The sequence below is a fragment of the Empidonax traillii genome, unplaced genomic scaffold (genome assembly GCF_003031625.1).
Source record: "Empidonax traillii isolate 1590-97213 ecotype Southwest subspecies unplaced genomic scaffold, ASM303162v1 scaffold84:size2688230, whole genome shotgun sequence".
In the NCBI taxonomy this organism is placed as follows: Eukaryota; Metazoa; Chordata; class Aves; order Passeriformes; family Tyrannidae; genus Empidonax; species Empidonax traillii.
This window is the reverse complement of record NW_020955277.1, coordinates 1921814-1945313: the sequence shown is the minus strand read 5'-3', so window position 1 is coordinate 1945313 and position 23500 is coordinate 1921814. Positions and strand designations below refer to the sequence as shown.

The 23500-nt window shown below is 44.7% G+C and overlaps 1 protein-coding gene across 4 annotated transcripts in view; it reads right to left on the bottom strand.

Annotated features, from left to right (window-relative positions):
• The window catches only part of LOC114056180 (pseudouridine-metabolizing bifunctional protein C1861.05-like), a 25379-nt gene extending 4182 nt beyond the window's left edge, over nucleotides 1-21197 (bottom strand). Inside the window, exons 1-17 of one of the 4 annotated variants that reach the window (XM_027881178.1) lie at nucleotides 20896-21197; nucleotides 18949-19033; nucleotides 18288-18402; nucleotides 16864-17038; nucleotides 16146-16257; nucleotides 15041-15147; nucleotides 14090-14216; nucleotides 13411-13531; nucleotides 13044-13129; nucleotides 11861-11985; nucleotides 10516-10575; nucleotides 6636-6702; nucleotides 5371-5465; nucleotides 3636-3764; nucleotides 2070-2184; nucleotides 1140-1277; nucleotides 324-490 (exon numbers count right to left, since the gene is read on the bottom strand). In XM_027881178.1, coding sequence (XP_027736979.1) covers nucleotides 324-490; nucleotides 1140-1277; nucleotides 2070-2184; nucleotides 3636-3764; nucleotides 5371-5465; nucleotides 6636-6702; nucleotides 10516-10575; nucleotides 11861-11985; nucleotides 13044-13129; nucleotides 13411-13531; nucleotides 14090-14216; nucleotides 15041-15147; nucleotides 16146-16257; nucleotides 16864-17038; nucleotides 18288-18402; nucleotides 18949-18964 — 1755 coding nt within the window. In that variant the 5' untranslated portion in view covers nucleotides 18965-19033; nucleotides 20896-21197. The other 3 variants (XM_027881177.1, XM_027881179.1, XM_027881180.1) reach the window with 3 other exon arrangements.
• Between the last annotated feature and the right edge of the window lie 2303 nt (nucleotides 21198-23500).

Genomic DNA, 23500 nt, shown 5'->3' with positions numbered 1-23500 from the left:
AAAAAAAGGCAATAATCTTTTTTCACACTTTGAAAGAGATCATTTAAATGAAACTTCCTGAAAACGAAGCTCACAGCCATGAATATTCATGTAAGCACATTTAAAACTAACTGACTATAAACACTGCTGCTAGGAGCCAGCAGTATAGGACAGACAACTTGATTTTCTTTCAGAGCTGTGCATTTCACCCCCCAAACACATACATTTTCCAGCACTGATGCCATGTTTCCTGGGACTGCTGCCATGCCACCAGAAATAGCAACAGTGCCATATAATCCAAGAAAGAAGCAACCGAGAGCTCAGTTAGTTTGTTGCGCCCTTACCTGTTCATGAGCTCCTGGACAAAGCAAGATGCTCCCTCCCAGGCTCTTGCCACACAGGAGGATGCCATGAGTGCCAAGGGTCACCACCACACACTGCAAGTGGGCCAGTAAAGGGCAGGCCAAGGCTGCCGCAGTCTGGACAACATCCTCCAACCTGGATGGTGACTCTTCAGAGAGTGGGGAAGGAAAACCGAGTTACAACTGTAAAGGTCCTCATCTGGCCTTTCTGTGGGCTGGCAGCCTATTTATGAGCAACTCCACTAATATTTATGAGCACTTCAGAAATGTGGTTGATAAAATTTTTTTTTCTTCAAATTATGGGAAACATGGAATTCCTCATTGTTAGGCTTCTATGCTGGGGAACCCAACCCCCAAAGGGACTAAACATGTGTTTGCAGAGATCAAAAAAAATTAAAAATGGCTTCCTTGTTTTACTGCTGCTGGATTTCTACCTGCATTTGGTGGGATGTTTCATTTCTGCACAGGGTGGTACTGTTGGGACAGAAGCCTCAGAGCACTGTGCTTCAGACGCATTTACAAACCACACATTGCTCCTGTTTAGCTGATGAAGTGAGGCAAATGTGATCTCTGGTTTTGGACAAGGAGCCATCCCAGGCCTACTGTGCTCTCTGACAGATCAACAGTCCATACAATCCATGCAGATATGGCTGTGAGGTGCAAGACACCAAGAGCACTTAAAAATTTCCACTGTTATAACCCAGTTTGCTTAAAATAGGGGCTGGAGCAGAAAATGCTCTTCTCCAGGATGTAGGTTATCTAAAAGAAGTGTTGCTGATCCTTTTGAGTATTACATACCTGCTGGCACAGGGTTCCCAAGGGTCCGATTTATTGCTGTTAGCTCTTGCAGGTTGGGGGAAATGTATGTGAGTGCTTTCCAGCTGTCTGAGAGGAACGGTTTAGAGGCCTTGTTCACGTCTGTTGGCTCATAGCACACTTCAAAACAACAATGCCATTGGTTAGTTAATTAATTAATTAATGTCTCATCTCTACATCAGAGCAGGATGCAGCGCAGAAGGCTTAGCGTGATCTGCACAACTGGAGTTACACAAGTAATCTATTAGAAACTTAAATACTATTTGCCCCATGCTTGTAACAAGGTCTCCCAAGGTCTACCTTTCCGTGCTCAGCAATGAGACAGCTGCTTCTGGCTCTGGAGTGATACAATCAGACTTCAGTTTTGTTACTTGTCTTAGCTACTTTTGGGGCCTCTGCCAGATTTTAAGATCATTGTGTCCTCTTTTAGGATTTACTTTTAAAAATGAAGGTGTAACTCCAAAGGTTTTGGAAGCCTTGTGAAGGGTCCCCAGCATGCTGGTGGAGGGGGTATTTATTTTTTGGGAAGTGGGAAATAAATCCTCTCAAAAGATGCCTTAGGACTTATTCTGAGAAGCAAACTATATTGCTGCTCAAATTGGCAGAAGTTCTAAAATTGGCACTTGCCTTGAGATTAAAGACAAGGAGAGCAGCTTTCCCTGGCTTTCTGGTAGTGCCCAAGGGCTATACCAACTACACTTCAGGAAATGTGACTTAGCTGCAGGAAAACTCAAGAGAAATCAGAAATGTTTTGTCCATTGGAAACAGAGAAGCAGAGTACAGAAGAGGCATGTCAGACAGTAAGTGGGTATCTCCAGCAAGCAGCAGAGGCTGGGGCTCAGGGTGCACAGAATGTCTTGGCACACAGACTGTGAGGAGCTACAGGGCCAGGGCTGGGCAAGTTTTCCTTACCTGCTAGCTGATGCTCTTTAGCTAGTTGGCAGACGTACTGAATAGTGGAAAGAGGCACATTTCCATCAATGCAAACTAGCGGGGCCTGACACAGGTTCTCCTTGAACTGGGACACCTAGTGAAAATCCAGGACATGGAGGAGGGACAGCTTGAGTCATTGTAGAGGAACAAAAGGATTGCTAGTTAGACTTGATGTAGGATTTTCACTTGTATTGCAGCCCCTAGTTGCACGTATGAACCTACAAGACCGATTCACCAAGGGAAAAAGATTTTTTCATTCTCATCTCCTCCCCTTCTCCTTCCCCTGCTCCTTGCCATGAAGAGCTGGACTCAACTGGCAGGGCCTCTCTGGCAAAGAAAGATAGTTGCTGGTACTCACTAGACCACGACAGGGAAAGAGAATGCTGCTGTTTAATGCCACTGCAGGATTCCCTGTGCCATGCCTGGCTTCACTACACCTTTGCTCACTCTGCATGACATTTAAATGTCCTCTGTGCACAGTGGCTCCTAAGGCAGGTTATTCATCAGTGTTTTACTCCTTGGCCCTTCTGAATTCCACAGGGATGGAGAACAATGGAGCAGTAGAGTGGGGAGCTGCTGTTCTCTCCTTTGGCTCTCTGGGGCTGCACGAGCACTATCTGGATGCCAGGCCAGCACTACGGGCACTCGTGCAGCATCCCTCCTGTGTCTTTGCCAGTCCCGGTGGAAAGAAGGGCTGCCAGAACACACTTTGCAGAAGACGACTGGTTCAGAATTTCCACTGGCCACAGCTGTTTCATAAAGCTCAGCAGAATTAATCTGTCATATAACAGTTTTCTGTGCCAAGGCTTGGGGGAGGCAGGGTGGGGATGTAAGTGGTAATGATGACCATGATTTTGCCTAGGAAGGCTCCACCTCAGGGAGACGCCACTGGTAAGTAAATTGCACTTAACTTCCATGTTTCTGTCAGTCATGAAGCACAGGCTTTTGTTCTGTCAATAAAAGAATAAGTAGGGAAAGAGGGTGCAGTGAGGGGGCTTTCACTGAATCAGTCCTTAATCACTGCTTCCATTAGCCCTGATGTTTTTGAATGTTTGGATGTGCTGAGCAACAGTTTCTGTTGATACAACTCAGCATGTAGAAACAACAGGAATGGTGGGGAGGGGATGGAATGGGAAAACTTGCTTTAACCAGTCTTCTGACCTTTTTTTTTCTTTTAATTTTCTCTATAAGGAGAAATATAATTTCTGCAGGTGGACTGGATTAATTTCTGGCTTTAAAGTGCCAAAAATTTTAGGTTAGCTTGGACAAGTTAATGAAGAGGATTCCAGCCTATGTGTCATGGATCGTAGTAGTGGTGATACTTATGGACCAGAAACAGAAACTTCACCTGGGTCAGCAGCAACAGAGGGCTCTGGTGGCTTCTCATGCTGCTATCTCAGTGGCCAATGTCTGGGTTAACTTTAGCATCTCCCATGTCCCTCTGCTCACCCGCTCCCCCGTGGTACAGGCTTTACCAGTGGTCTTTTGTCACAGGTCCACACTCGTTCTCGTAAGAAAAGCTTACAAATCAGGTGGTGTGCGTACGTATTGCTCTGTGATCTGCTGGTGGATGTCCATATCTCCCAAGCCAATGCTGAGCTCCCCAGCACTGGTGATCACAGCACAGTAAGTGGCTGTGCTCTTCCCCTCCAGCTGAAGGACAGCACTCATGTCCTGAAAAAGGGAGGACAGTTGCACACAGAGCATATTTCTCGTCCCTGCCACACTTTGGCTCAATCTTTCTCTGTGCCTACCTGGTGTCTAGCCCAGCTCGCTGTTATCCCTCCAAACTCCCTTCTCCCTTGGGATAAGCAGCATTTCAGGGGTATCTCGGTCTAGACAGTGCTGACACTTGGCTATTTTTTAATATTTTTAAAATATTTTCAGTGCAACACAGGTTAAAGCAATCCTTTAGTAAATGAGAGTGACAGGTCTCTGCCATTCAGTTCCACAGGTTGTGTCTCTGTCATAATAGAAGAGTGGTCTGCAGCCCTGTCTGCAGCCCTGTCTGCTCCAGTCACCCACTCCCATAGCTTGATGGCTTGCTGACGTGCTGGCATGTGTTGGTGGCACACTGCAGCTAGAAGTTATGTTGGCCACCTCATGAACTGCCCAGACAGATTCTAAAAGCAGCCTTGGAGCCATTTTTGCAGCAGTGGGGCAGACACAGCTGTGACGTGTCCTTCCTCTGCAGGTCTTGTGAATTATTAGAACTCAGGGCGTCTTGGAAGGAGCATGTGGACAGAGAAATGCATCTACCCCAGGAGCTGACAGGGAAGGTGGAGGTTTCAGGGAAAGAGTCCTCTCCAACACTGGTAGGAATGTGTTTTGCTACAAGTAAGGATTGCTTGGTGGCTGGCCAGCAAGTCCATCCTTCTCTAGGAAACTGATCACTTTGATGGCACGAACTGTGCTGTGTAGAGGAGGGATTAGAGGTCGGCCGCTATGAAGCCTTTATAAACCAAAATGGAGTTCAAGCTCTCATTGCTTAACTTGCGAAGTTGCTCAGGTAGCCAGAATTAAGGCCCTGTGGGCTCTGAATACCAGGGTCATGAGGGCACTCACAAGCCTCAGTGATCCTGACCAGCCTCACCTGGGGGCTGTATCCACCCTCCCTTGCCTTCAGTCCTGCCTCCTGTCCACGTAGTTGCCTTATGCCCTAGTTTAGGGCTGCCCTCCTGGCTTTTTTTGCTCCCTGCCAGGGTGGTGATATTCTGCCTTGCTGTCCTGGGGAGCTCCTGCTGCTCCTGGCTCCCTGACCTGGGTGGACAAGCTGCTGCTGAAGTCAGATATTCCCCTGTGGCACAGGTAAGGGGGGGTTCAAGCTCCTGTAGAGGACCCTGCTCCTCTGAGCTTGGGGGGTGTCCAGCCTGCAATCCCAGTTTCAGGTTTTCTCTGTCTTGGGCTTTACCCAAGCCAGGCTGAGTTTGGCATTGCTTTGCGTATCCTCAGAGTCAAGGTTTACATATTTCTTGCTGTGCTTAGCCCTTACTAGAATTTTTCATGGTTCTTCCTGATTTACCTCTTTATCTCCTTCAAGTTCTTGCTGGAGCTGAATTTACACCTCATAGTTCAGACTCCAAAGGGTACGTACATATAGCCTGTGTTTGGGGGTTGGCTCCTTGTTTTCTAGTTGTCTGTAACTAAAGAAACATTGAATTATTCCTACTCTAAGCCTGATGAAAGGTGGCTCTGATGTCTGCCAGGGTTGAGAAGACTTTTCCCTCTATGTATTGCCATCACTTCCATGTTTCTGAGGTGCCACTGCTGTGCAACATACCATGTGGTGGCAGTAGCGCAGGACAGACTCTAAATGCTCATCCTTCCCCACAGCTGATAAAAGGAGAGGAGTTTGTCCAAGACGGCTTAAACAGTCTAAAAAGCAAATGGAAACAAAAGCTATTAACAAATCCATCAAATTAGTGTGAACATAGTGACAGCCTGTGCGGGATGGGTGTCTGTAGGAAAGCCCTCTCCTGGAAAATTAAATGCTCATCAGTCCTTGCCTAGAAGGATAATCAAGATGAAATTCAGCTGCAGCTGTTGCAAATGACTGGTTGGAGTTGAGCGAGGTGATTCTGCAGAGAGCTGCACCAGCACTCTGAAATTTGGGATTATTTGGAACATCTGCGAGTGGAGGAAAAGAGGAGGGGGAAGAAAATTCTACATTTTTTTTGGCATCAACTCCTTTATCATCACAGGCATGTAGGTTTTCCCCCACTGTTTCTGTGCATGGTGTTTTTTGCTGCTGGCCTTCCCACACTGCTGTTCCCACAACGATGTCTCAATAGAACCACTGAATCTAAGTGGATTCATGGAAAACCCTTCCTCCTTTCCCTTCAAGTTACTACCAATTATACCTCAGTGGGTGGCATGGGTATTTTGGGGTGGTTTTTTTTGCACTCAAGCTTCTTCATTAGTGACCTGAAGTGACAGTAGTTTTATGTTAGGAAGATTTGGGAAACATCTAAAAGCAGGAATAATCCTAACGTGTTTCTGTAATCTGCCCCTGTTAATTTCAATACATGAATACTGGTCTGCTGCTGCTTGTGTTGGAGCACCATGTACCTTGGGATCCTTTCCTATTGACAAGGACTGTAGCCCTTTCTCTTCTGCAGTAACTCCTGTACCCCAGTTCCCCTTGTCCATAGTACATGGTTGATCACCTTTGAGCAAGCTTATTCCTTTCAAATTCTTACTCAGAATATACTTCTATTGTGACTATAACCTGGCATTAATTAAATCTGAGGGCCAGGCTGCTCAGTAGTCACTGGAGAACACCGATGCTTATTTAACTTTGATTTGGGGTCAGGGTGCTATATGCTAGTTAGCTTCATATTTGTGGACCTTCCTTTTCCTCATCTCAACTCCCTCCCCTCTTGTTTCTTGGAATGGCCCCTGCCTCTTCCAAGCAGTCTGCCCGCTGGTGTATTGCCTAATGTGTCCCAAATCTCGACATCATTAAACATCTCCTGCTGTGGAAGGAATACCAAAGGACGAATCACAGCTGGCATGCACCCACAGGCAAACCCAGGCACAAGGCACCTGCCAAGTTTCTTCCAACACCGCCAAAGGTTCGTCTCACTCTTCCAGCATTTGTTTGCCCACCACCCTGGAAGAAAAAGCTGTTAGTTGGCAAAACTGAGAGGGCCGCTTGGCATAGATGCTATGTCTCCATCAACATGTGAAGTTGATGTTGCTGAAATACAGGTCAGCAATCCGAGGGAGCAGAGGGCATCCAGCTAACAGACTGAGGGCAACATAAACTTCTGTGGCCATCTACGGGCTTCAATCTCTATGACAAAGGCTCGCTTTCTGGAAGGGGAGATCTACTTGATCTCCCCATGAATTGCTATTTTGGTCTTATTTGCTAAGGCCTCCTAGAACAAAGCTAATGAGTGTTTCTGTGGCTATGAGCAGCACTCTGAATTGACCAGCTCAGGACAGCCTGGGACTCCAGAGCTGCTGACCCAGACCTGACAGGTTCTGCAGCTGCTTTCCAGGCCACTTAGCTCCCACCTTAAACAGGTTGGGGATTTTATTTTTTTTCCTCTTTGAATGTAAAATTGTATTTGTTGCCTTTGCCTGTACTATCTCTGTACTTTATTCATGGAAGGATCTGTTTCAGAGCCTGAAGATTTTTTTCACTCACCCTTTGCTTCCCAAACATCTCTCTCATCAAAAATACCCTTCTTTTTCACATGTATGGCTACCAACTTCTCTTTTTTCTTGCCTCTGCCTTCCACTCCTCTGTCCATCTGCCTCTCTGTCACAAATAGACAAAGTGTCAGAACACAGGCAATCGCTCACCCATCTCCTAATTCTTCTGCCAGAAGAATTACATCAGTAAGTGCTCAGATCAATCTGGGCTTCATCTGACTATCAAATGGTTTTAGAGCTCTTGTTTCATAAAATCCTGACACATATTTTCCATTTCTGGAGCCAGCTTGCCACTGGCAGTCATAATGATCTTCACAGGGTATAACTGAAGCTCCCCCAGGACTCTTCTTCCCCTGTGTGAAGCAGTACATCTGCCCTTTGCACACAACACTTTTGCCTGCATCCGGCCCTACAACTGTAAGAGGCTGCTCTCCCACCCAAGTATGCTCTTTTACTACTCTGCTCTGACTGCCAGGCTCTTTTTTTTTTTTTTTTTAGCTCTGACTCTCCCCAGTTCTGTACTTTGTAAGACTTGGTGCTAATTCTTGACACCTTTGCTTTTCTGTCTGGCTGTTCTCCAAGCCCTGAACTGTTCACATCACCTGAGCAGAACTGCCTCTATATAAACAACTTATGGCCTCTGTCCATATTTCCATTACTTGTCATTTCTCATTAACACAAATGCCCCTTGGTTACATTTCCTCATGCTCCCTGGGAAATTGCCACTGGCACTGCTGAGAATGAGGATATATTTCCATCTGCAACTGTGTCCTGTTGAGTGTTGCAGATTTCGAAAGCATTGAGCTTGGACTATTTTAACTCTGAAGCTCGCTATCTGTAATAGAGTCAGAGAAGGAAAAAGACCCCAACACTCCAAAGTAAAAAGCAAGGGTGCTTGTTTAGGCAAGTCAAAGAACATGGCTTTGAATACTAGCCACTGTTTCAGTCTTAAAAAGGGTGCTCACTGCCATCAGTAATGAGCACAAACTGTGGTTTATGTAGTTCCACTATCTGCTTTCTAAAACTGATGTCTGCAGGAATGGTGAAAATACTCATGAGGTCCTTTAGTTGCCTGGCAGGCTGATCCTGAACTCTTTTAGTTCCCTGTGCTCCCAGAGCCAGAGTTGCTGGGTTTTCACGCCAAGCCTTGCCCTAAGAGCAGATGTACCAGCCTCCCGCTCAGGAATCCACCTGTGAGTGACCTCTGCTATTGTACAACCCCACAGGGCCTAAAAGAAATGAAGATGCTAGATTTCTCTTTAAAATAGCAGGTGGGTGCAGCAAGAGAGAAACCAGCAAGCAGCTTTTGAAGAAAAAAAACCACAAGAGTGATTCTCATCACAGTTTGCCACTTGTCCTTAACTCCGAGTGGTACTCAGGTATCTCCTCTACACTGTGTTCAGGTGGGGCTGGCTGAGATGAAAGGACTTAGATGAAAGTGGGCTTGTTGAAGTGATATGAAATAAGGCAGGGCTGATGCTTTCCGGCAATGTTCCAGAGAACTGAGGGAGTCTCTGGAACCTTCTTCAGTGTCTTAAGAGATTTGAATTCCCAATGTAAAAGTGAGACTCTGCTCAACTTCTGGGTGTCTCGAGGGAGTTATAACCATAATGTTTCTCCCAGCATCTTTCTTTGAACAAAACCATGCAACCTTCTCAGCAGATCAGAGAGTTACATACAAAACACTTAGCTTCTGGATAGCCTTGAAAGCCACGTGGGAATTACAACCAGTACAGAATACAGCTGCTTTCCTGCTGAGACGCCATGAGGTGTGAGCGGTACCCCAGTGCTCTACAACAAGTCCAACAGCCATAAAGGTGGGACCTGCTGGGTGCTGAGCCCTTTGGAAAAAAATCTCTTTAAAAAAGCAATGCTTTTGAGAGAGACTTTTCCTCTGTGCCTAACCACATTAGCTGTCAGCAGGAACATTTTGGCTGTCAGTTCCCAAATCCTCCTGCAGCTTGGCATTTGGGCAGCTGCCTAGATGGACCATTAGCTCTAGGGCTTGCTACTATACAGAAGGGCAGCTAACACCTTACTTTTCCATCTAACACTAAAAATCTCTTTTTTTCCTGTCAGCTGTTCCCAGTGGGGTCTATAGTGTTCCTTGGCCCCCTCAAAAAAACCCCAGGACACCATGCTACAGGTGGCCCAGAGATCTGCACTCGTGTCAGACATGCCCAGGAGTGCCTATCCACCCTTGGACACACCTCTGCTCCTTGTTCTGATAGCTGAGCATGGGGTATGTATGGTATTGGTTAGATCCCAGATGAAACACTTGAACTTTTGGGTTTACAAGCCTTCATAATCAATGCCAGAGCATATTTCACCCTTGAGCTTTATAACACTGTTTGGTCTTTGCATCATGAAATAGTCAAATTCCTTAAGGACAGCTTTCCCATCACATCTTTCCCTATCTGACTGAGGCTGCCCCATCTCGCAGTGAAAGCTTCCTGCCTTAGCAATCAGCATAGATCAAGTTGAGACACTAGAGAATTTTTGAGCAAGTTTCCACCTCAATTTGCAGTACTTCAGATAGCTAAACAAAAATTGTACAGGCCATGCAAATGGCCACCATTTGCGTGGGGGAGTCCCAGGTCCGTTCCACTTGAGCTTCTTGATTGTTTCTTATTCAAACCAAATTGAGAGGAAGAGGGTCTGATAACATTAAGAATGTTCTATTTTTTAAAAGCCTATTTTTTTTTTTTGTGTATGACTCAAATCCGTCATGAGTACTCTACACTGAGACTCTTGCTCTTATTCATGCAATTTTTCATAGCTAAGGCAGACCCAGACAGCCAGAGCTGGCTCTTAGCTGGGGATTTCCTCACTATGGAGTCTTGAATTAGGGGCTGACACAGCACAGTGAGGGTCTTTACCCACTGCTCTTTGAATAGGTGCCTTGAGGGTGCCCTGGGCACCTCTTCTGCTAAAAGAGTTCTTTGGGCTTGGGGTCAGAAAACAGCCTCAAGGCACCTTAACAAAGACTATAGAGGCCAGAGTCGTATTGTATGGATTGCTTTGTCCCTGTCTTGAGCAGCAGGAATGGTGACTTTCACCATGGGGACAGAGCAGGTCAGTATATTTCACTACATTGCCCACCTAGACAACACACCAAGTATGTAGCACCACACCTGCTTATGTATACAGACATATGGATATCATACATGGATAATGCCTTCCCCCCCAGTCCCCTTTTAAAGGCACTCCTTTAAAAGTAGCTAGAAATGCAGTGGTGCTAAGAAAACTTCTATAGATACAGTACCAGGATGTCAGGGTTCTGCGCCTTGGCTATAAAGTCAACGTTGATACCTCCAATCACCACCTTTAAGAGGGGAAAAAAGAGGTAGAAAGTGATTGGAAGGACTGGAGGAAAAAGTTTCCAAGTTGAGTTTGCTTTTCCTAGTCACTTTTCCCACCCCTCTTGAAAGCTGTCTCGTTTACAGTATAAAGGCCAGTGCTTATTTTGGATGGCTAGACACAGGTTTGTACAATCCCAAATAGAAAGAATCAAAATCTCTTCTGTATGTTGGTTTCTAAATTATGCCTGCTGATAGCCTTCCCCAGCGTGACAGGTGGGATGTGACTGTGTGCACACAGGGGTGCTGGTGGTTTCTCTGTGAGATGACAGAGTAATGTAAGAAGTCACATGGGTCTGGTTGTGCCAGGGACTTCAAAGCCATCTCTCTTGGAACAATTTCTGACATACCAAACCTCAGAAACATTCAAGCACTATTGTGGAAAAAAAAAAGCAAAGAAAATGGGAAAAAGTGGGCAGAAAAATGCAGTCATTTCTTGCAACCTCCCATGAGGAATTGCTATAGCCAGTGACACTATACAGATTGCTTTTTTATTGTCCTACAAAGCCAGAATAAGCAGTACAACTCCACAAACAGGAAGTTTCCAGATTCTTTGGGGACATACAGCTATTTCTTCTCATTCCATCAAATGCTGGGTTATTGCCTCTGGAGTCAGTGCCCTCTTTTATGTTGACAAATCCTATTGCAAATGGGTTTTAGAAAATCTTTCAGCTCTCTAAAGACCACCTAAAATAGATTTCCTATAAACTATATGGCACACACAAAATCCAAGAGAGTGAATAGAGTATTAGGGTTATAGTGAATATTGTTTGGATGTGCTTTAACTCTTGTGATTTTGTCAATCTTGAGCAGGAGGCCAACAAAAAGAGATATTTATAAACATTTATGGCTCTGCAGCTCAAAATATCTCACTCCACCCCCTTTCAGGTCTACTCCTGTGTGTAGTAGAGTAGTAGTAATGAGTTCCCTGGCACTAAGAGCAGTACAGTCGAAGTTGTACATTAGGACACAGTAAAAGGTGAAAATGTGATTAAAGTTTTAATGGCTTTGATGGTCTAAGGCTTAATGGGATTAGGCCATTGGCAGTGTTTATTCCCTGTAAATGTGGATGGGGGGGAGGAGAAGATGTTTATCCGTGAAGAATAAAAAGTACTAAAGGGAGAATGTCTGACAGTGAGAAATAGAAAGATTGGTCTCTGGCTGAGTCATCTTTTACTTTTGGGAACAGATATAAATTTATCTTGTGCTGTCAGCACAGAGGCATCATGTGGAGGCCAGCAGAGGACTCACTGGTTGAGGTGCAGTCATGTCCCCTCGCCGAGGCAGGTTCCCCTTCCTTCTGGCTTTCTGTAGTTTGCTCAAGGCTACTGCAATGCAGCTGCCCACTTTGGCATTGTTCTGGATCAGTGCAAGGTCTGTTTGGCATTTCTTTGAGGAAAAGAAAAAAACACCAGCAAGACTGACCTGTTAGAAGCTTATGTAGGAGCTGTGTAGAGGGAGAAAGTAGGAAATATGTGCTGTGAGGCTTGGTAGAATTGATTCCCCATACCATAATCCTTTTGGGGCATGTATAATGGGTTACAGTACTGCATGAACACTCTGATATTTTCATTTTTTTTCACCTTAGTCCCCCAGTATCCACAGAAAGAAAGCCTGTCTTCTCCATTTGACAGAGAGGGAATAGAAGCAAAGGCTTCACAGAGAAAAGAGAAGGTGAAGTGCTTAAATTAGAGTTGAGAGCCTAAAAACATTAGAGGATTTTGGCCAGTTTTTCCAGAAAGGGATGCCTACTGAGATTTTGCCAAGTCACTATATGCAATTTTTTTAGCAATTGCATTTGGGGTAGAGTATCAGCGGCTTTGAAAGCCCCATTTTTTTGGCTGCATACAGCTCCAATATCCAAAAATGCCTTTACTAATCTGCTGATTGGTCAGGTCTCCTAGAGGGCTGGCAGCAGAGCCTGGATGTGAATATGGCCTGCTTAGATTCTACGCTGGCATCTCAGTAGATCTGCTTTTGTCTTGCCTATGCAAGAGGATTCCTGCTCACACAGGGGTGTTTTTCTCCCAAGTTTCTCTTACTCCATGGCCACATGAAGAGTTGGATGAGGCAGTGCGATGTACAGCCCAGGTACCTTCCTGAGTGCAACCTCACCATGGGCAACAGTGTCCTGACACTCCATCACAGAGCAGGCAAGCTTGGGGGCCAGGTATGAGGGACCTCTTTAGGCTCTGGACCACCTGCTGTCTGTTTGCCCTCCAATTTTTAATGCAAAAGGGGATGAAGACAGAAAGGATGCTCCTGCAAAATCAGGGTGCAGCTGCTAAACTCTCATCTGTTTGCAGATACTGACATGTTTGCCCCTTGCTAGATTGTCAGTGAAGTGACAGTGTTTTCCACCAAGCACCATCAGAGGAGATATGAAAGACACTGGAGTACTTCCTTTTAATCCCCCCATTCTGTAAAAGGATACTGGAGTCCAGCGATTTCCCATCAGTTAACTCTATGAGCTTCTGTAACAAAAAAGGGGTCACTTCTTTGCCTGTGATCCCTTTGGACCTGCAAATATAAAGAAAATGCCTGCAGATGAGAAGGACTGAGCTGCAACAGCATCATAGGAGAAGCACTGTTGCTAGCAGATACTTTATCTCCATAACCACATACCATAAAAAGTCCTGTAAACAAACAAGCTTTGGGTTAGATAAATCTACAGTTGAAAGTATGTTGTGGGCTCACCCGTGCCTAAGGTTAAGCTGTGCTACAGCTCTTATAGTACTGTCTCTGTTTACTCTCCCAGGACCACCGGGTGAGCAAAGGATGAGGTGGAGGTTGCTTCTCACCTGGCTTCACTGAGAGCTTGCTGGATGGCCTCTTCGATGACCTGGCCTGAGGCAGCTCGCTCCTGGGGACAGGGCACTGCTATCAGCACCCCGCTGCTCAGGCCTAACCCCAGAGCACTGTCTGGGAGAGGATGGGCAGATTGTTAGTGGTTCTCCTTGGATAAGTCTAGTGCTGAAGGAAAAGGATAGAGTTGAGTGGGTGCAGGGTGAAGAAACTCACAGAGCTGGAGCTCTGGTTCTTAGCTGACCCAAGATCAGGGTCTTCTCCAGCTACCAACCAATTCACATCTGCCTGTTTACTTTGAGTCTGTTCAGCAAATGGGGAAAGGATTTTTGTCTTTTTTAAACTGATTCCATTTCTGAAGGCTCAGAAACTGTTTTTGCCAACACATTAATATGTGTATTCCCTCCACTTCATGAGTGTGAAGAGAACATAAATGAATGAACATGCCAAAGTGGCTGCAGCTGGCTCGCAGTTTTACTTGCTGTAAAGACTGGACTTCCCTGCTACTTCATTTTCAAACCACTTTTGAAGCAGGAAGGGGGGAGATGGGATGGTGTATTTTCTCCAGAGCTAATGAAATTTTTCTCCAGAGTTAAAGCAAGTGCCTCATCCAAGGTGACTTTTGAGTCCCTCATTTCCAAGACCTCACATGGTCCTTCCCTGTCTAAAACACACCAATGAGTTTAGCTGCCTCTTCTTCGTCCCGGACGTGATATGGTGCCTGGAAGCCGCTCTGGCATGAGAAGAAGGCTGGGAACTCTCTTGATTCTCCAAAGGCAGCCACGCAGACACCCTGAGTCTCCTGCAGCAGTGGAGGTGAGACAAGCAGGTAATCAGCAGAGGGAAAGGGGACCCAAGTAAAGAATGGGACTTTGTCCTTCTACCCAGAAAGAAACTGCCTTTCTTTAGCACTGGGCTTGGTTATTTTTATACATCCCATTCTATTCCACTCTCCCAACAACATAGTTCAGAGCAAAGAGCCAGACGTGGTAACCGGCTAGACTGAACCTGGCTTACTGAGAGAGGAGGCATGCACGTCCTTTGCTTGTGCTTGGAGCTGGTCAAAAGCCATGCAGCTGTCATTAGCACAACACTGAGTCCAAGGTAACACCCTGTGATCTGAAGATATGTCATGAGCTGACAGGAATATAAATGAGTTCTGTTTGCAATTGAGAAGTATTGATGCTGGCTGTCACCTGAAGTGTTGGCTCTGCTGGTTTCCAACATACCAAACTTTTAAAGGTGACTCTACTGAAAATCATCTGGATTCCCATTTTAATTCTGATTTTATTGTAGTGCTTGATGGATCTAGCTTTCCTCATCCATCAATTTCTGGGAGCATTCTCCCAGAAAATCTAGTTTAAGCCCAGAGAAAGAGGGCATGGCTAGCACTGCCTTTGACCTCAGTTGGAACAGCTGCCGGAACAGCCCCTTGGACATGTCTAGATTTATGTTAGGGAGTAGCCAAGTGCTTGAACAGCCCCAGGACTATAGAACTGTAAATATGGCTTCGTGTACTCTCTTTCTAAAAGTCTTAGGCTTAGTACCTACCCTCATGCCACTGGTCATTGTGTACACAAAGAACAACATTACCTGCTTTCAGGCCCCACTGCCCATGCTACCTACCAGATATTCCAGTGTCCTGCCAATATCAAGGATAGACTTGGCTCCTGCAGATACAACAGCAACTGGAGTTCGTCCTAGCTCTGTCAAGTCAGCACTCACATCCATAGCTGTCAGGGGACAAGCAGCCATCATGTTGGTGATTGCGTTGTACTCCAAGCTGATGTGATCTGCCCTCTTAAAAAGCTGTGTCTGCCTGGGATGCCACTGCCTGATTTTGTAACTGCTTAGATGCACAAACGTATTACAGGTTTAGATCGTGCCTTTACGTGTTGAGACTGGAAGAAGTATTGACAAAAAGAAGTTACATGGCTGAGGGCAGAGGTGCAGCCTTGCACTGTATCTCTTGATTCTGTGATCACATTGATAAAGATTATGCAAAACTTTGGTACAAAAGACAAAAAAATAGGTGTTATACAGCAAGAATGGAGTTCAAGGAGATGGAATACCACTGAAGAAGATTTTGAGTTTGGAACTGACGTTGCTGGCAAAAAAAAAAAGAAAGCTCCCCAAGAGAATTGCTGACCTCAGGAAACTCCCTGGTCTGGAATTCACGTCACATTTGAAAGGGGTAGCATACAGCAGGGCATTGCATTTGTGCTATGCTAGAAGTACATATGACTGAGAAGAGAGAATTTACCTAATTCACAGACTACACTGCCAAAACTGGGCCATTTTTTAAGAGAGGACTACACATCTCCAACACAGACTAGAGTCTAAGTCTCTTTTGTGGTGAGACTCTCCTTCTCCTCATCTGGGAGAAGTTGATAACAACACTGTTCAGTAGCCAGTATCAGATTATCCAACCATTACAAAGAGGGAGAGGTGCAGTCAGCTCCTGTTGCACCAGCAAACAGTATCCATATAACCAACCACATGTAAGCAAAGGATAAAGAGAAGCCTCCACCCTCTTAACAACTGGCCAGTGCTCAAGAGGAATATTTTGAAGCTTCTAGAAAGGAGATACCAGGGAGAAAACAACCATAGTTTGGTCAAGAAGAAGGATAACTTTACTCTTCTGAACAGACAGTTACTGTAGGACAGACTGGGGAAAAGGAATAAGATGGAATTAAATAACAGCAACACAGAGAACAACTGATGTTCTTACTGTTCTCTCCTTCCCGATGGACACCTCCTATGCCACCTGTCACAAACACAGGAATTCCTGCTTTGTGTGCAGCAATCATTGTTCCAGACACAGTAGTGCCACCAGAAAGGCCCTGTCAGGGAACAACCAGTCACAGTCAGCACCCAGGGTGACATGGAGAGAATACAGCGTGTGGGCAGGAGTGGTTGTGGTCTGATGCATAGCGATTTCACAACAGCCTGCTGTCACCAGCTGACCAGTGAAATTCTGATACAAATATTCTTTTGGGCAAAAAGGAAGGGAAATCATCCACCATCCCCGCTACAAGAGCTGTTCTTGCCCTGATAGCAAAGGCCTTTGTTCCGCAGGGCATTCCAACCAGAGGGCACCGTGGGCAGCTGGTGTCACCTTTAGCTGTCACTTTGAGCTGATGGCCTATGTGCCATGCAGTTTGCATGCAGTGTGACAATGCCTTATCGTGCCAATAACAATATTCTTAGCTAAGTGGTTGTGGATTGCCAGCCCATACAGAATGACTTTTCAGGAGCCCTGTTTCATAGCTGCTAGTCCCTTACTCTGTGGTACTTTTGCTCTAGTTAGGACCACATTTGAGCTGGACAGCAAGATACTACTTTACACGATATTTTCAAGAGATTTAAAAGCAAACTGGCTTGAACCTGGAGAGCAGTATACTAATGCCATGTAGAAAAGACCGCAACAGAAAGTCTGTATACTGTACCTGGCTGAGGACAAAAGGAAAATCTCTCCGAGACACTTTAACTGCAGTTTTACTGCTTGCCAAGAACTCGAGTTCCTCGTCTGTGAGTCCCACGTGGATTTGGCCCCTTAAAATACCTACTGTGGCTGGTACTGCTCCATTTGTTCTTACAGTTTCCTCCACCTCTCTGGCCATGCTAAAATGAGATGAACAAGAGAACAATCACAAACTGGGGAGGCAAGAAAACTGCCATGTTTGATGGCCATCACGCCCAATTTTACAGTTCTTGTGGCTTCGGCCAAGTCCTGTTTCTTTTCTGTATCTTCATAATCTGAAGTGCAGAATCTTCCTGACTGCACTTGCAGAAGTGTAAAGCTCCCATTTTCAGGCCAGCAATGTCCAAGCTCTGTGCTTCAGTTTTAAGAAAAATCATTTGGTTTACAAGCAAACCTGGTTGTACAATAGACCACTGAAAATAAGGATCTTTTCAAAATAGGACCTTTCTGTATCTTTTACCTGTTATTTCTCTGAGGTCATAGACCTTCACAGAAACCCCAGCTAATTTAAGCCCTGGTCAAATGACCAGGATATATTTTTTCACAATTCAGGCAGTTAGATACAGAGTAACAACAGTGCCAAAAAGATGCTGCCTGAGGATACTTTAAAGCTGCAGACTAGGTCTTATGTTTCACAGATTTTATACTTGATCATTCATACACTATCGTTTTTAAGACAGCTTCTTCTCCTTTTCTGAATTACTTGGACATATGCTAGGCAATCTTTAACTACTGAAACTACCTCTTCCCCAAAACTGAGTTTTTAGAGCTTCATTCTAAGAGAGAATGTCAGGCAGAATAGTGTTCAGGTAAAAAGCAAGGTGAAAATCAATACCAAAATGTTTCTGTGCTTTCTGAAAGGAAGGATGGAAGGGAGAGTGCAATGTAACTCAATAAAACATAACTCTACTGAACATCAATAAATAAAAGGTGGAGGTGGGGAGCTCTCCATGCAGGGTACAGAAGGCAGGGAGAGGGACCAGCAACTCTCACAGTAGCTGCTCTGAGTGGGCTAAGGAACAGATTTCCCTATTGTGTTTCAATCTCTTTTGCATTACAAAAGATACAGGAAAAGAAACTGCTGCGGAGTGTTTTCAATGCCTGTACAAACTGTGCAGCTGAAAAGGCTGGTAGCTCTCTTTTAGAGCAAGTGGTGACGTGTCCATATTTTAAAGGAAGAGAGAAATTTAATAACCTCCCCATATGTGTCCCTAAAAGTCCAAATACAATTGTTTTACGCTTGAGCTCATATTCCTTATGCCTAAAAACCTGACATTTACATTTGCTCTTGAAACGGCTTTGGCTGGACCAAGAAAAATGATACCAATCCACCAGTTATGTGCTTCATTCTTATAACTTTGTTGAACAAGGAACATCAAAATCCACCACCTCAGATTCAGAGGATAAGCCATGCCATGTGTAATGATGGTGCTTTCCAAGGCTACAACTGGTCTCCCCTCCATCAGGGCTTTCTGGACAGAGGGATGAATCCTGACATAAGCACCTGGGCATAAACACAGAGAAGTGAGTTATTTGTATGGGTATTTGTAGTAACTAGAGAGCTGTTTTATAAAAGACAAATTTTTGTCATCACAGCAAATTTATCCCCCTCTTCAGCTGTTCTTTGGGGTGAATTTACAAATAACTTCAAGAGGACCAAAGCTGTGTTTTATGTAAGTGAAGTATTTGCAAAGTATCTCTACTGTTAAGATGAATTATAATCCTCATCACTATCAGCGAATGTTCCTCTGCCACCATTTTTGCACTTGTGTTGTTATTTGCTCCAGAAACATTGCCTGAGCATTATGGTGAGCGAACCGAGTCCTGCAACCATGCCTAAAGAGAGGGATATGTTTTATAAGTGGAAACACCAAGGATACCATAGTAACTCAATATATTTTAAGACTATCATACACTGAGGCTATTGTCGCTCTTTGCTGTGGTCCTAGAACACTGCCAGCAAGGTCTCTGATGCATTCAGATGAGGAAAATGCTTTCCATCCAGGAACTGCTTCAGAATACACTACTCACCATGCAGAAATCTTCTCACCTGGGTGGTCCCACATGCCATGGTGGACACCTGTCTTCCCAGGCTGGAGATTATTTTCCTTACCATCTTGTGCATATGGATGGTCCTGAGATAATGGAAGTCAGATAAAAATGAAAGATGTAATTTAGCAAGGATGTTACCTGGTGAAGCTAAACATGTCAACTCTTGCCTTGACCTTAGAAAGGTAAACAACCCTTGCCCAGGAGATTGCCTTGAGTTTCCTGGTGTTTCAAGCATGAGGCTGTGTCAAAGCAAAATGTTAAGCTGAAGAAATATATATATATATATAATATATATATTATATATTATATATATTATATATATTATGTATATATATATATATATTATAAGGAGTCACCTGGCCCATTGTCAATGCTGGGCTGAAATCGCAGTAGAGCAGAGAAAAGGATGAGAAGCAAAAAACTAAGGAGAATTTTGAAGTAGGCAACCTCTTAAATTCCAAAGTAACTTGCTCATGACTGATTTCAGGCTCAGCCACAGCCACCTCCAACATGAAAGATCAAAAGGAGAAATCTACAAGGCAGAGTAGAGCTATAGAAATATGAATCTGTTTTTTTGCCGGTGTCTAGAAGAAAATAAGGAGTTCAGAAAGGAGCTGAGAACTGGTAAATTAGCCTGGAACTGCAAAGAGGAAAGAGAAGCTTCCCCCAGAGCCGAGAGTGCTTTATGTAGGCTCAGGTTACATCATCCTTTTTAGCGCAACGCCTTGGAAGCAGAGTGGCAATTCAGCCCCGGCAACAAACTCCAGAACTCCTCTGGTCTCTTAGCAACTCCTTTTCACTTTAATTAAATTCATTCCCAAACAGAGAAAGAGGGGGAGAGAGCTGTAAATGTTAAGAGAGTGGTCTGGTCCGGGCCTAGGGGCAGTTTCACTTAATGCCTGGCTGCTTCACATACTTTCCTTGGGCATTTAACCATATCCCTTCAGTCTCTCTATTCCTCACCCCTTTGCCAGGAGGAAAGGGTTCTCTTCCTCAGTTCTTTGTACCTATTGGTAATTTAGATGGAAAATTAAGTAAAATACAGTACTATGTTCATGTTACACTGAGTAGAACATCGCTCTGATCCCAGTACAGTGTGTGGCATTACGGTTATATAGAAAATTCTTATACCCAGGAAGAGTATATTTGCCCCAGTCTAAAGACTTCAGCTATACAGGACAGCTTGGGCTGTTACACAAGAAAAGTGTCACCGGATCAACTCAACACAAGACACACCTGACTGAAACACTCAGATTTTCTACTTTCCAAATTCTTAATAGGGACAAAAAAAAAACCTTAATGAAGTTTATGTAACCATGCATGGACCAAAAAAAAACAAAACAAAAAAAAAGTGACAAAAGCTCTTACTTCATGCTTACAACTTCTGCCTGTGCAGTGCTAAGCTCAGCAGCCTGGGCAGTTCATGGGCTCATGCCAATGTTCTGGTATTGCTGTATGTGTGCCTACACAGCCCTTGCTCTCTGGGGCAAAGTCAGCTTTGGAATAAATTCATTAAGGCAACAAGGTTACGCCAAGGATTGGTTGAGCTGCTCGAGTTGTGCTCTGAATTTTAACAAGCCCCCCAAACTCTGAAGCACAACAGCCAGGAGTGCCCAAGCTGTGCTGCCTGATGGATAAAAACCAGCTGGTCACCACCTGAAACCCAATTCGGCTGAACTGATATCCACTGGAAACTCAGCCAACACTCAGCCTGAGCTGGCTCAAAGATTTTTGAAGCTTGGCAAGTTCTGCTGCAGCGAGACCCGTATGGCCTTTTGCCTCGCAACCAAACTGCAGATTCGCCGTGCAAGTTTCAGGCAGCTCTAGCACAGACCGGCTCTCCTCTCCTCCCTCTTCCAAACCTGTTCCAAGTCCCTACTTGTGTCCCCTGTGATCGATCCAGTGTATCTGACCTCATGGAGCAATGGCCTGGTGTGTCTCTTACCTCTGGGTGTCCGTCTGGTGGAGGGAGGCTGGGTGGGTACTGGAGCAGTGCCTGGGCAGCCTGGGAGGAGGCGGAGGAAGGGGGGCGGGCAGCACATGGGGGTGCGCAGGCCAGGACTTCTGGCCAAGAGAGTCTATTTATTATTAACCACAGGCACAGCTGAGCTCCTCAACTGCTCCCTGCCTGGGGCGCAGGGGGCCATTTCACGGCTTCTGTGATTATTTTGGTTCACACAGAGCCAGATTTTCCCCTTGCTCTTTAAAAGCCTTTTCTCATTTTTCAGATTCCTTTGCTATTAGATTTTTTAAAATCAGTGAATTCCTTGCTCACTAAAACAATGCCTTTGCAGACTGAGCCATTTTGTACCTATGCCTAAAAAGCAGGGGAATCACATACATGCCTCCCCCACAACTTTGCCAAACGCAGCTGCTAAAGCTCTTCCTTCTCAGTGTAAGAGCTCTACCCAGCTCTTGGCCCCCCCAGAGAGGAAAGTTGTAGGTCTAAAGATAGTTGTGGCCACATTTTGCATGATGCAGACACCTGGCGATGCCAAGAATACAAACTGGGCTCACAGCAAAAAGCTACTGTAGTCTCCTCCTGTAAAGAGAATCCGTTCCATCAGTTCTAGGGCAGCTTTGAACAAGGACTTTGAAACTGATAAATCTTTGTTCCCTCCTAAAAAAGCCATGATACTTTGATATCTAAAGCAGTGGTATCGTGCATGTTTCAGTTTTATATTCCACTGAAAATATCAGAGTTGAGAGCTAAATGGCCACAAAGGAGTTGATTTACGGGATAAAAGACAGACATGATTCCATGCAGTGTCCATGCATAACATAAAACTAGCTGAAGTAATTGCTAATGTACTGCTGAGGTAATCATTGTCAAGGAACTGATTTTACTGCAATCCATTAATCAGGAAATTGTAAAACATAGGTTGTTTAAGAAGTATTTGCACTTTACACTTGTCCATTTCAAAAGAGATTTCCTGCAACTTTTGTTTAACACAGCAGTAACAAATGGTGTCTTATTTTCTATGTCCTTCCAATCTCTTCAACTAAACACTTTCAAGGAAACTTCAAACAAAAGACAATCCGTCTCTGACTTCTGTTACCCAGTCTGGAAGGAATTTAATTGCAGGAATGATAGATTGCTTGCTCAGATGCCATAAATGGATGCTGAAGATTTTGTGAACAGTATCTTTTTCCTGGGGGGATGGGTATTGTAAAGAAAATGTGTAGGTAAAATAACATTTTTGAAAAAAATACACAAACTATAATGACATCATTTTATTTTCCATTAAATCTGCAGTATTCCAGGAATCTATCTGGGCCATCCCATTATTAACATGCTATCAGGCAAGATGATTTAGTAACCAAGCCAGTCACTTAGTTTCCAACTCTCAACATCAAGATCATCTCAAGATGATCTTATGCAACAGGCACCCCTGTTCAGCCTGTCAGTTAAGTCAGTAGTAAGAATCTGTTGCTTGATTTGCCATTTTTCTCCTAAAACCCAGTGGAAAATCAGCCTGTTGAGTTTATCCCTCAGCCTTCCAGTATAAACCTGTAGGTCTCTGAGACAAAATGGGACCACTCACGTAGCTCTCTGAGGGCACTCCTATGATCTAGTGCATATCCTAGGTTCTGGAATTGTGCCGAGCAGGCTTCTGCAATGTGATAAATGGCTGATGATGGTTTGGGAGCAGTCAGGACTACAGTGTGTAGGTGAGAAAGGAGAGAAAGCCCTGGGGAACAGCTGGAGACAGGTTTGCATGGAACCGTGGGGCAGCATGTAACTCGCTCTTCTGCTTGCTGCAGTGTTAGTTGGCTTCCCAGTCCAGTCTGCCTGCAGTGACCCACAGCTCACTGCTGGTACTTCCCCCTCCGGGCCTCAGAAGCAGAAGTTAATATTAAACAGGTTGCTGGGTAAAATGGGAGTGGCTGGGAACAAAGAAATTGCCATGGCAAATTCCTGCTGCCTGCTGGGAGCTGGGCCCTCGGGCCACTCTTGCATTTTCATCTTGAGTGATTCCCACACCAGTTACTATCTCCCCTGAAACCTTTTGTCTCTCAGGGCCCTCACTACCCAAGGCATTAGGGAAATGGGAAGCTCCACATTACTGTTGTCACGTCTGCCATGGGACAGTATTTTCCTTTCCATGTGTACCAGCTTTCTGAGAGTCTATTAACAGTGGTTAGGCCAGAATTTACTTACTGCTGTTTCTCTGTTGTAGAAGGTTGTTTCTAGGTTGCCAGAATCCAGAATAGGTACTAAGGACACGCAGAATCATAGAAAACACATTTAACCATTTATTTCTTTTACCTTTGTGAGAATGACAGTGCTTGGAACTGCCTGTCTTGCCAGGGCAACAATCCAACCAATAGGAAGGTCTGACAAGATTGCTCTTTAGTGATTTAAGCTCTTTAACTGTCTGACATCCTTCCACTTTCATCAGTGGATTTTCACGATCATTCTAATGGATCCAAAATAACTTTCCAGATTATCTTAATGGCTTTAAAGTATTTGATCCCCCCCCCCCCCAGTATGAAGTATTTTTTCCTCCAGCTGTTTCTAACAGAATGCAAGACTGAACATACATACC